The sequence below is a fragment of the Sciurus vulgaris genome (genome assembly GCF_902686455.1).
Source record: "Sciurus vulgaris genome assembly, chromosome: 17".
NCBI classification, from domain to species: Eukaryota; Metazoa; Chordata; class Mammalia; order Rodentia; family Sciuridae; genus Sciurus; species Sciurus vulgaris.
The window spans coordinates 41,608,843-41,621,270 of record NC_136478.1 but is presented as its reverse complement, the minus strand read 5'-3'; the positions used below and the strand labels follow the sequence as shown (position 1 = coordinate 41,621,270).

At 44.3% G+C, this 12,428-nt stretch overlaps 2 protein-coding genes across 4 annotated transcripts in view; one reads left to right on the top strand and one right to left on the bottom strand.

Annotated features, from left to right (window-relative positions):
* Positions 1 to 2,401: 2,401 nt before the first annotated feature.
* ANKRD27 (ankyrin repeat domain 27) overlaps positions 2,402 to 12,428 on the top strand; it is a 61,971-nt gene continuing 51,944 nt past the window's right edge. For 2 of the 3 annotated variants that reach the window (XM_079117107.1, XM_079117106.1), the window contains exon 1: positions 2,403 to 3,619. In XM_079117107.1, the coding sequence (XP_078973233.1) occupies positions 3,588 to 3,619 (32 nt within the window). In that variant the 5' untranslated portion in view covers positions 2,403 to 3,587. Of the gene's footprint in view, positions 3,620 to 12,428 lie in introns of all 3 variants that reach the window. The other variant, XM_079117108.1, reaches the window with a different exon arrangement.
* On the bottom strand, positions 9,646 to 12,020 carry RGS9BP (regulator of G protein signaling 9 binding protein). Its single transcript, XM_079117109.1, has one exon. The coding sequence runs from the start codon at positions 10,818 to 10,820 to the stop codon at positions 10,107 to 10,109; it is 714 nt and encodes a 237-aa protein (XP_078973235.1). The 5' UTR covers positions 10,821 to 12,020; the 3' UTR covers positions 9,646 to 10,106.

The following is a 12,428-nucleotide window of genomic DNA, read 5'->3' as shown; positions in this document are numbered from 1 at the left end:
ATTTTAAGAAGTTTACATATATTGATTCCTGAGTCTATATGAACATTAGTTAACACAATTTAACATAAAATCTAAAACATGAATTAAAGAAAGGTTGAGAGAGCTTTTAACTTTCCTTTTGTGTGGCAAAATGCTTTCATGTTTCATGATATTAACCTTTAAACAAATCAGGCTCTCACTAACTTTTAGAAATACACTTACATTTAATTTTTTTTATCTCAGTGTAAAAAGTAACAAATTTTACATATACCCTATTGATGACAGGTTCTATAATAGAACATTAAATGATAGAAATAAATCCCCAATAACATTTACTCTTCTTATAAGTTTAAAATTACCATTACAGACAAGTTTAATTTGAATAGCAGCTTGATAAGTTTTCTGCTTTAAAGGCTTGTATACCTGGAAAATATGAACACATTTAATATCTGTAATGTAGTACTTTTTTAAGACTAGTTGTTCTGAAGAATAGAACTTAATAGACATAATATTAAGAGTAAATTTTGGGCTGGGGAGATAGCTCAGTTGGTAGAGGGCTTGCCTTGCAAGCACAAGGCCCTGGGTTCAATCCCCAGCACCGCAAAAAAAAAAAAAAAGTAAACTTTACCAACCACGAAAACACCAATAATGTTTAAGTATGTTACTCCATGGAATTTAAGTTGAGAGTACTATGTTATTTAATAATTAGCATTTTAACTTTGTAAATTAATCACATGTCTCTAACACATTTGAGTAATCCCATTCATGTCAACTCTAATTCATTTTATTGTTAAAAAAAAAAAAAAACCCAAGATATCAGACAAGTGTACCAACAGTATTTGCTGTCTCTTTCCTGTTGAAGAAAAGCCCTAGAAAAATTGATGTTAGACATTTTATAAACATCAACATTTTATTAGTTTGACTACCTAGAGACTTGTGAGTTAATTTTAAAGACATTTTACTTCTATTAGTTTACCCAATTTAAATTGAACCTTTTTAAATCACGTGAATAAAAGTATTTGGATCCATTTTTAAAACTTTAATTTTATGTGCACTTATATTTAACACAAAAGCAAAGGCCTTGTAATGTTTATCTCCATTGCAATGTATCAGATGTTCAAAAATAACTCTAGAGTTGGATAAAAAGAACTAACCAAAAATCATTAACCTAGGTATGTAGGATCAAAATTGTGAGCTCAAAAAATATAGCATTTAAGAAAAACAAGAGCCCTAGAAGAAAAGTGATACTGGCCATTAATTATAGCATGAGAGAGTGAGAAAGAGAAGGGCAGAGAGAAGAGGTAAAAGGGAGAGATAAAGTGTTCTGTGTTGCAGCCCAGGAGAAATTTAAAATGGACACTTTTTTCCCTTGGGTTTGAGACTGGTCTCCCACTGCACCTTCTGGCTTCCTCCATTTACATTTCAATGTAAGCCTTGACTGAGACCTGAAAGGGGCTAACATGTTCTAGCAGAAACTTGATGCTTAGGGCATTTTAACCCTTTTTCCTAGTTAGTAATCAGTTCAGGTTTGGATGCAGAAAATTGTGCAGCATTATCTCCCACTAATTTTGAGGCATGGGGCTGCTATATCATACTCCTTCCTGGAACATGCCACTGACTGTTGGGCTGGTTACTCCCTCCACACTGGCATATGCGGGACCTCATGGCAGGAGGACTAGGTGGGCTGGGCAGGGGAATGGAAGCAGAAACAGAGCTGAGTTGAAGTTGGAGAAGGAGGAGGGATTAAGAGGGGGAGAAGAAGCCAAAAGGAAGTGTTCGAGTTTGCAGGAAGACCCAAGAAGCAAGAAAGAAGAGACTTGAAGATAAGGAATCCCTTTCCATCTGCCCACTCGCTCACAGAAGCTGTGTTTCATTACACAGCCATTTTGGATTGATAATCTAAAGGGTACTGTGGCCAAATATCATTAAGTTTTGATGGCTTTAAGCTGGGGGTTTGGTGAAGGGTTCTAAAGTTGTCTAATCCCAGGGGTGAATCTACCGGAATGGAGGACCCAGATCCCATGGTGGAGACCGATACAGCCGAGTCTGTGCCCCAGTGTCCTGAGGCCACAGAGTAGTCAACTGGAGACATAAGGGCAGCACATCCATGGTGTCATCACACAAGCATCAATGTGGGCCAGGCAAGAGCTGAGAAGGGTTGAGGACCTGACATCAGGGTTTTCAAGTGAGAACGTGAAGAGGGGCCTCAACCCTGAGAGAGAATCTCCACCATAAAATCAGGAACCACCTGGCATATAAGACCGACTAAAGGGGGCAAGCTGTAACTATAAAAGTCGTGGCTGGGGAAGTCCCCACCCCTCAGCCACCTTGAGGGCCCTGGACACTCAACGGTCGCTTCTCATGTCGGCAGAGGGGTGTTTGAATCAGCGTAGTCCCGCCTAGGGGACTCACCAATCTGAAGTCCGGTGATGAATGCAGAGCAGAGCAGAGCATTTGGGCAAAATGGAAGGTGAGGCTGTGTCCGGGGGGCACTGGGGCATCAGATCAGGTTCCACTTGCTTAAAAGACAGTGGAAGAGCCCATCCGAGTCACAGCACCAATGTAAGAACCCAGAAAACCAAGCCGGACATGGGAACTCACATAAGACAGTTTATTAAGCACACAGACGAGTGTCTCCCTGCAGAGTAAGAGAGAAAATGAGAGGAAAAGAGAAAGGGTGTGCGTGCAGAAGAGAGAGAAATGGAGGAGACAGCATGAAAGCGAGGAGGAGAGAGAAGCATGAAAGTGAGGAGAGGAGAAGAGAGAGAGAAAATGGCGAGGAGCTATCCTTAAGCAGTCAAATTCTGCGGGGTAACAGGACCAATAACGGAGAAGGATACTTGCAAGCTGACTGATGAACCAATAGCTAGCTGGGATGTTCACAGACTGACAAGTAGTTGGGAGGCGGGAAAATGACTGCAGCGGAAAGGGCGGGAAGCAGCTCTGTATTATAGATACCACCATTAACTGGTGACAAGTTCTGCTCCCTCTAATGTTGAAGTTTGAACACTATGCCAAGGCAAGCATATTTAGTAATTTTTCTTTAAAAGTATTAATAATACAGACTTCTCCCTTCATCTTTTATAGGTTAAGTTCTCTTTTATTCTCCAGTTCTCTCCCCACTTATCTCTCCTTCCTGCCTATGTGACTAGGCCTGGTTTTTCAGGTGAGATGCATAAAGTGAGAAGCGAATGGCAGGGGGAGGGCCAAAGTGATTCAGCCAGGCAAGGGCCCAGGGAGCATTGATTAGCTGTTCCTTCCTTGCCTGCAGTCCTTGATAAGAGCAGGTAAATTTGGTAATCAATGGGCTCCGAGAACTTGACATTCCATTCTCCCAGGGGCAGTCTCCAACTTCCAGAGGCAGATGGGTTTCATGGCCTCCATTTCCTCTATTTGACCCGATCCCCTATTTCTACACTAACTGCTTGTCCCCAATTCTGGCTTCACTGTCAGGGTATTGCAATCCAGGAGACAACATGTTATGGTGGACCATAGGCATACTCAATGGCATTGAGGCAAAGGGAAGGCTTTTAAAGACAAAAAGAAGTCCACGTGAGCCATCTTGAAACAAAGACCAGTGGCCATAGGTGCTTGTCGCAGGAGTTAGCATGAGCTCATTGACAGAGACAGCAATTGTCAGGTAAGTGTCTTTGTGTAAGAGGCTCTTCTGGAATATTGGAGTTTTGAGGAGTTTCTTACATAATTCCCATTATAGACATATGTGCATGGGGCTTCTGGCTTTGTTTTGTCAGGGTTTGACACAAGTTACTCCATATTGATACTGATAATGTCCACAAATCCAAGGAAGGGAGTTTTTGAAGTCCAGTGTATAACTATTTGGTCAGAAGCACTGGCCACACACACTAGATTAGTGTCTGAAGTCAGAGACCTAGGTCTTGTGGGACAGAGCTCTGAGACTGTGAAATTTGATACAATCTCCAGGTGCATCATGTTGGGATTGAATTATAGGGGCTGGAGTTGTGGCTTAGTGGTAAAGTGCTTGCCTGGTATGTGTGAGGCACTGGGCTTAATTCTCAGCACTGCATATAAATGAATAAAATAAAGGTCCATTGACAACTTAAAAAAATTTAAAAAAGAATTGGATTATAGGACATCCCAGTTGGGGTCTATTGCAAAATTTCTTGATGTGTAGGGAAAAAAACCCACACATCAGATTGTTTTTCTTTTACACATACCTGTTCTCATTCTGACAAGTATATCTAGCTTTAATCTTTGAATTGATTTTTATCAGATTCTAAGTTATAGAAATTTTCACATATAGAAAATTTCACATATGGGCTTGTGCCCAACTTCTCAATTTTTAGGACTTTTAACATAGCATGATAAATAATAACAGCAGTGGAAGCACATTTCAAAACATGCTTTTTGAGTCTCCTTGGGTAAGATTCTGATGTGTTTTGGTTTGTACTTTGTGGGGAATGTTCTGAAAAATTATTTCTCATTGTACTTGAGACTCTGATTGGCAAAATGTACCTTTTTAATAACTGAATAACATTTTATGGATGATATGAGAATTGAAATTTTTATTGCAAAACAACATTACATAAAAATATTGGAAAAACATCATTCATAATTTCATCACCTTAACAAATATTTTCATTTCTCTACATTTCTTTGTAGATCTTTTTCATATGCCTAAGACATAACAAACAAGCCGGGGACATCAATTTTGCCCCTGCCCAGAACATTAAAAGGATTCTTACACTCATTTGAGGAAGGGAGCTCTTGTTTAGCTTATTTGTATAGGTTATGAAAGCCTGGAGGTTTTAAAATTCTCAAACACCGAAGAATAAATATGCCCAGGATCTCAGAGTACTTTTTTTTTTCTCATAGTACTTTGATGAAAACACCCCAAATCCTCTATGGATTTAGATGGAGAGTAAGTAAATCAAAAGAATGTTTTTCCAAAAATCCATCTTGTCCTCATGGACACAGGGCCACAGCATTGACCTTGGTCAATTCCTGAAAGCCAGAGGAAACGCTATTTGAAATATGACTTTGATCTGTGTTGACTCCAGTGAAGATCTCTTGTGCAGAGACTGTTCTTTGTACATCCCTGCCTGAATTAAAAACTGAGTATAATCATATTGCAGAAAAGCACCAGGAGACGTAGAGTCTGGAAGTATTTCTAAACATCTGTTTATGTAACAAAATCGGTGAAGGGTAAACAAGTTGATCAGGATGTTCACTTCCATTCAGACACCAGTGAAGAAAATGAAGAATACTTCGTTTAAGATCACGAGTTGACAGCTGAATTATTTGAGGGTGACTTTTCCCATTAACTTATAAAGGCTGCATATTATCTTTAAATTTTTGCCTATTGATAAGCATTCTACTTAGAACCTGTGAACATAAAATGCATTCAGGGGGAAGATATGAAACCTTTAATTCCACTCTACATCTGATGCCACATACAGAAATAACCCCTGCTGTCCTCATGTTTCCTGACATTAGGAAGCTAATGCAGTTATTGTTCTGAGGCCACCACTTTCCTTACAGAATACTCTTCTTCCAGCCTCCAGGACAAATGACAAGGATTTGTAGCTGCAATTTCCCAGAATCCATTTAGGTGGCCTGATTGATGGGCTAAATAAACTGTTTAAATACATATTGAGTTTTTACTTTGACTCAGCCTTAAAAGTCTGAATTTAAATTCCTCAACTAATTTAAATACTATAAATAAATAGCATATATACACATTTCCTTTTCTCTTTCTTTCTTCGTGGTGCTGGGGATTGAACCCAGGACCTTGTTTATCTTTAGCCGTACCTTTGCTTTTTAAAGTCTATCCCCTAATTCTGATGTGTACTAAGTCACAGTAAGCTTAGTTATTTCTGATTTTTAAAATTAATATAGAGTTTTAAATAATTTAATTTCTTACTAATTTTAGACAATAACCACTGAACTGTAAGATTGTGTTCCAATATGCACCAAAACCAACAAAAAACAACAAACAACAAACTCAAAACCAAACTAACCAACAAAATAACTCTCTCTTTTTTTGCTTAACTGCATTCTGTTAAACGTTTTAAGCTCTAGGAGGGATCTTTGAGTTAATAAGTCAAGAGCCCTATTTCACAAATGAGGGATTTGAGGCACCCAGAGGTCAATACTTGTTGAGGTACTTGGAGAGAGGCAGAATTCCCTGCCCATCATGGCCGGCCGGGCCTTGGGGGAGGAGGCACACCCCAAAGGAATGTGGATGTGAGTTCTATAACATTTTATTTCTCTGATCGACACACAGGCTCACACTTTGAGACTTGCATCCTTAAAAGCATTCATTACAGAATGGAGAAACACATTCTGAGAAGGGGCCCAGCAGCTAAAAACAGATCTGTGTGCACATTGGGAAGATATACACAGTATCACCAGGGTTCTTATTCAAACCTCTTCAATCAAAACTACTTTTTTAGTCATTCAGGGTCATACAACTTTTTTTAGTCATTCAATATCACGCACCATTTATGTAGCTTACTGTAAACCTTAGATAAATCATGTTTTATTTACAAAAAAAATGCTCTAATTTTATACCCCAAAATATTTTTCCCTTGTGGCATTTAAATGCTTAAGTTTTTAGAACACATAAAAAGTTGCCAGGCATTTTTCTCCTACAAACATTATGATTATTATTATTTTACTTATAGCAATAGTTTAGAACTCACTCTTCGGAATACATAGTTCCCCTAGGTTCTCCTACGATAGGTGCCTTGACATTCCAAGTTCTTATCTTTATAGTGACAGCTAATGCATTTTGACTTTTTTTAAAATTACCATTGCATCACAGTAAAATAGCAATTTAAATTTATTATTTAGTGATTTAGATATCAAACGTCAAAATTAAATCAGGTTTCTATCAAAAAGTAATCTCTTGAATTGTATATAGAAATGAGAACAGAAGCCCGGCATGGTGGCACTCGCCTATAATCCCAGTGACTGTGGACGCTGAGGCAGGAAGATCACAATTTGGGGCCAGTTTCAGCAACTTAGTGAGACCCTGTCTCAAAATTAAAAAAATAAAATGAAAATAAAAAGGTCTAGGGGTGTAGCTCAGTGGTATAGCACCCTTGTGTTCAATCCCTAGTTCCCCAAAAGAAAAAGAAAAAAGAAAGAATAAGAACAGAGCTACTAATTACAGAGCAGTCTGTTGCACAAGGCAGAAAGTGATTTTGCCTGTGTCATAGCTGAAGTCCCATTATGAAAGGTTACAACTCTAAAGAATGCCAAATACTCCTGATGTTTAAAAATTTCAATCTCAAAGTGTTGTATAGGTTAACAAGCCCACAGGATAAATATGTTTATTGTAATTCAGCCTTTTCTTTTTGCAACATTTCATCATTAATCTCATGGAGTAGAGATGCTCAGAATAGGTACACATCTGATTACTCTTGTAATACCCAAGGAACTGGCAAATGGGTGGAAGGAGTGGTAAGAAGACTTATTTACCCCATTTGCTCTCAGCAGATTACCAAACAGGGGATAGGTTGTTTTTAAACAGGTTCTACCGATTTTTTTTTTCATGACCCAAAATACCCTGAGAAGAATAGAGGTTATAGTCTTAGACATGGCAGCATATCTATTTAAAAAATTTTTTTAGTTGTAAATGGATATGTTATCTTTTTTTTTTTTTTTTTTTTGGGGGGGGGAGGTTACCAGGGATTGAACTCAGGGGCCCTCAACCACTGAACCATATCCCCAGCCCTATTTTGTATTTTATTTAGAGACAGGGACTCACTGAGTTGCTTAGCACTAAGCTTTTGCTGAGGCTGGCTTTGAACTCGAAATCCTCCTGTCTCACCCTCCTGAGCTGCTGGGATTATAGGCTGTGCCACCTTGTCCAGCTTTTATTTTATTTTTTATGTGGTGCTGAGAACCCAGTGCCTCACATGTGCTAGGCAAGCACTCTACCACTGACCCACAACCCCAGCCCCACAGCAGAACATCTTTAGGGCTTGCTTTTTAGGGATGTTTTTCAACACTGGTTCACAAAGTGCCCCAAGCCTTCTCTTGCCTGAGAGAAATTAGTATTGTGTTGTTTGTGGGAGAAGGAGTTAAAATCTATGGCATCGCTAAAGGCACCCTGGTAAGCCAGGGGCAAAAAGAATAGGAAGTGGCCCCTATTCAGACTCACCCAGATTGAGTGAGGCCGAAGGATCTTCTCTCAGCAATTGTTGTAAGAGGTTTGATCAGCTTAAGACCTTGTGGGTCTTTAAAAAGCATGACCACAGACACAAGCTAACAGATTCTAGGTTTCTCTACATGGCACTGGAACCTATGTGCTGAGGAGGAGTGGAAGCAGGTCAGGATTGGGTGCCCAACAGGAATCCAGCTGCTATTTGCTTCTGTCCTTTGGCCCTCCAAGCTGCTCTTGTGGAAAACTGCCAATTCCCTCCACCTGGTCCCCTTTCTCACTTCTGGGATGAGAAAGAAAAAAAAAAAAAAAAAAAAAATCCGTGTTGGTTTTCAGCCAAACCAAAATCTCTTGATTTTGTTCTAAATTATTTCTAGAAAGTTGAATGCATCTATTTTCTCAGCCTTGTTTCCCCAAGAATGTGACAGAGCCTCTCTAGATCCCAAGTAGGAGGTGGCAGCACTGTTCAGAAAAATTCCTGCCTGGGACCAAGGGTGCTTTCCACATTTTCTTATTTATGGATCAAAAGAAGCAAGGATGGTTTGCCTCTGTTGTATATAATTGTGATTCCAGTACTTTATCGTGAAACCTCAAAATTCAATCTGTATTCTAGAATATAGATTTGAAAATAGATGCAATTATTTATTTTGTAACCTAAGGGTACATAAAGACCTCTGACTCATTGGCACATCCAATGTCTTTCATTTTAAAAAACATGATTAATAATACATGATGTGGTAATGTCATTTTTCTTTCAGACGTTTATGTACACACATTTAAATATATATACATCATATGTATGCATATATGTGTGCATATACATACACACACATATATATTTAAAGCTTCTTAAATTTCAAGTTAAATTGGTTACATTCTAACACTGTGTCAGAGTTCATTGACTCAAAATCTCTGTGGGCCAGGAATAATGCCACATGACCCGACAATGTGGGGTCAGGGAGCAGTTTTCAACTCCCTCCAAAGCCAACCATCCTATTGGCTAGCAAGCAAATTCCGAGGATAGATAGGATTAAGTGTTTCAAAGAGGATTCCCTTGCCCTCCCTCAAAGGAGGATCAAACATTCTGGTCTATTTCTGCAACAACAACAACAACAACAACAACAAAGCCCCTGAGAAGGAGAAAGTGCCTGTTTACATAGCATGTGGCCATTCCCAATGCCTCCTCATCCTCTCTCATCCAAGGCTGGCTGGGGAGAGCCCTTCTTGGCAGGCAAGTGTTTGCGGTGGATTCAATCCTGCTACAGCAGGTTTAACAGACTTTCTTTGGTTTCCTAAATAGGGTCAGACCTTGTACAGCAGTGGGAGGTTAAGACCCCAAACCTCTTTTAACTGCTTTTGGTGACTAATGGATAAATTGCCATAAACAGGGCGCCATAAAGAAAGCACTTTGTATGAACTTCTATCTGCACATTCTCCTAAACTTAGGCCCCAAAGGATCGAGGTAATAAAAAAAAAAAAAACTGCTTCCATCTTATTGCAATTTGTTTCTTATCCAGGAAACAGAACAGCCACCTACAAAGAGCAAAACCACCCGCCTCTCCATGCTTCCTACCACCTCGCCCATTTTTCCAAACTGTCCCATGCAGAATGGGAGATGTCTGCAGAAGTAGGGGCACCAAACTTGGACTCAGTGTAAAGACGCCCCAGTAGCACACGCGTTAACACATTAACTCAAAGGGATCTGGGGTCACTGTGGACCGTTTCTATTAATAGGGAATAAAGCTCCTGCAGACATTAGCGGTAATGCCCTGACAGCTCAAGCAAAGTTAACTCCTCCCCGGCCAGCAAGAGAAAATCACGTCCTGCCCAGGCAGAGGTGTGCTAGAAATGCGTATACACATGCACACGCGGTGTTTTTGTGCTGCTTCCCTTAACAGGCCAGACGGCAAGCCCACCCTGGATCTTGTTTCCGGAGAGGGCGCAGGCGGCCGGCGGGGTGGAGGGTGACTGTCAGGTGTCAACCTAGCTTTGCCACGCTGAAGGCAAGGGCCACAGCTGCCAGCAGCACTGCGCTGAAAAGGGTAGCAGCCAGGGCCTTGCCGGGGTCGCAGGACCTCGGGCGCTCCTCTACTGACATGCCGCCCGCTGAGGAGGCGCCCACGCTGATACTGGACTGGAGTTCGGCGCCCGCGGTCTGCCGGGCCTGCACTGTCCAACGGGGCACGTTGACCTTCATTTCCATATCGTTGATCATCTCGCCCACCTGAAGGACCTCGCGCTCCAACTCCTTCAGATCTGAGACGTCAAAGTCGCGTTCAGCCTGGTGCCTCAGGCTGCGGGCGCTCAAGGCTCGCGCTGCTACGCGGGAGGAATCGCCAGCTACACCAGTACGCACCAGCGGCCTCAGGGGCGTATGCAATGGGAACGCGGCTCCCAGTGCCAGCGCGCGTTGCATGTCTGCTTCCAATAGGTCCAGACAGCCAGAAAAAGCCACCCAGAGGCGCTCGAACTCCGCGCGATCCTCCGCCGCTAGACTCCGGTCGCGCAGCGCAACAGTCAGCCGGGCACCTGTGGTCACCGCCAGCTCCCGCGCCTTCTGGCGCGTCTTCTGTAGCTCCTCCCTCAGGTTCTGCGAGTCCGCGGAGCCGCCGACGGTCAGCACCAAGTGGTGGTAGCAAGCGGTGGTCTTGTTGAGAGCGTCTAGAAGTGCCTTGCATTCCTCTTTGGCCATGGCGGTGCGGTCCGTCGCGACCCAGCAGCCAGCGCCCTTCTCACACCCTCAGTGCTGCAGGACGCGCCCAGCCCAGATGCCAGCCTTGAGGTGAGCGACCCGAACACTTCTCATGGCCCGAGATTCGCTCCGCGTTTCAGTAGCTGTTGACGAACTCTTCAGGGACCCTCGACGTGCACCTTCAAAGACCCAGCGCTGGGAGGGAGTTGAGTTAGCTGCCTCCCATTCGCTCGTTCATTCTTTCCAGACGCGCTCCAAGTCACACACCGTATCTTTGCACGACCCTTCCTTCCACAGCGGCTCCCTGAGAAACTCGGGGAGCGGACCCCATCCTCCTCTAGACCCACCCCAGGGCTAGCGGGCCGCCCAGCCGTGCGCTTAGCCTTAGTCGCAGCCAAGGGCAGCCGAGTCGGGTTCCGTAAGACCCGCCCACCCCAGTCCTTGCAGTGTGCTTCCACCCCCTGGACCAGGAGTAGGCGGGGCCCCGCGCGGAAAAGTCACGTGTGGGCCTAACATCTCTACCTCCTCCGCACCCCATTACTGTTCTGGAATGTTGAGACCCAGCAGATGCAACCTTTCCTTATTGTGCGGATGAAGAAACGAAGCAAGAAGAACTGGGTAAAAAAGGCTTAGCTCATGCGGAGTCCATGCAAGCGAAGGGTCTAGAACCCAAGGACCCTGACTCCCAGATCCTGTAGGCAACAGAGAGTGTTGTGCCTCGTAGGACTGGGCACTTGAGCCCTGCAAAGCGAACAGTAAACAGCAATCCGCCGGTTGGGACAATTTCCGGATGGGGTTCTCTTTCTCCCTTTGCAGTCCAGCCTCCTTTCAGAAACCTAGCTTGGACCCCACCCCTAGTGTCAGATCGGCCCTCGGGCCCGCCCCTACTGTTCTGGGCACGCGCAGTTGTTGACTCTGGGAGGGGCTACCCTGAGTAGGAAGCGTTATGAGTTGCCTGAGTACCACCCCCGGCTGGGCCGGACTCAATGATTGCTTCGCGTACACGTCACTCTGGATAAGGACGGCCGCTCATTGGACCTGGCGGGCTGAGGCGCCGCTCCGCCCAACGGCGGTGTGGAAGGGTGGGCTGTGGAGCCGAGCCGCCGCACAGGGGTGGTGGGCACTGAGGTCCCAGCAGAGGGCCGAGGAGGTGCTGCCGCAGCCCAGAGATGGGCTGGGAGTGAAACTATGTAGCCTTTTAAGTAAGTGTCCTCCGGCCTGTCTCCTCCCGCGCCTTCCTCCTCTCGGGACCGCGGCGCCTCGGGGGCCCTGAGGCCGGGCGGGGCCCGGGAGCGGGAAGGGGGAGGGGCTCCCTCCTCGCGGAGCCGGCGCCCCAGGCTGGGCTGCTGGGCCCCGGACAGCCCTGGCCTCAAGCTCGCAGGGCCGCCCGCGTTCTCCCGTTCAGGTGCGCAGCCGGGCGTGCTGTGTCTACTATGCCCCTCATATCCAGAGGGAAGGGGAGGGCGACACGAAGAATGCGCTCTCTAACCCCTGCAGTCCCGGACCGGCTGGCGGGTCTGGGGTCCAGGGAACTCGAACTTGGGGGTAGTGGGCGGGGACGGTCGCTCATGCGTGGGGTCGCTTCCGCTGTTTCATAGCGGCCGGGGC

Coding starts and splice junctions, on each gene's coding strand:
- RGS9BP (XM_079117109.1), bottom strand. CDS start 10,820: ATGGCCAAAGAGGAATGCAAGGCACTTCTAGACGCTCTCAACAAGACC.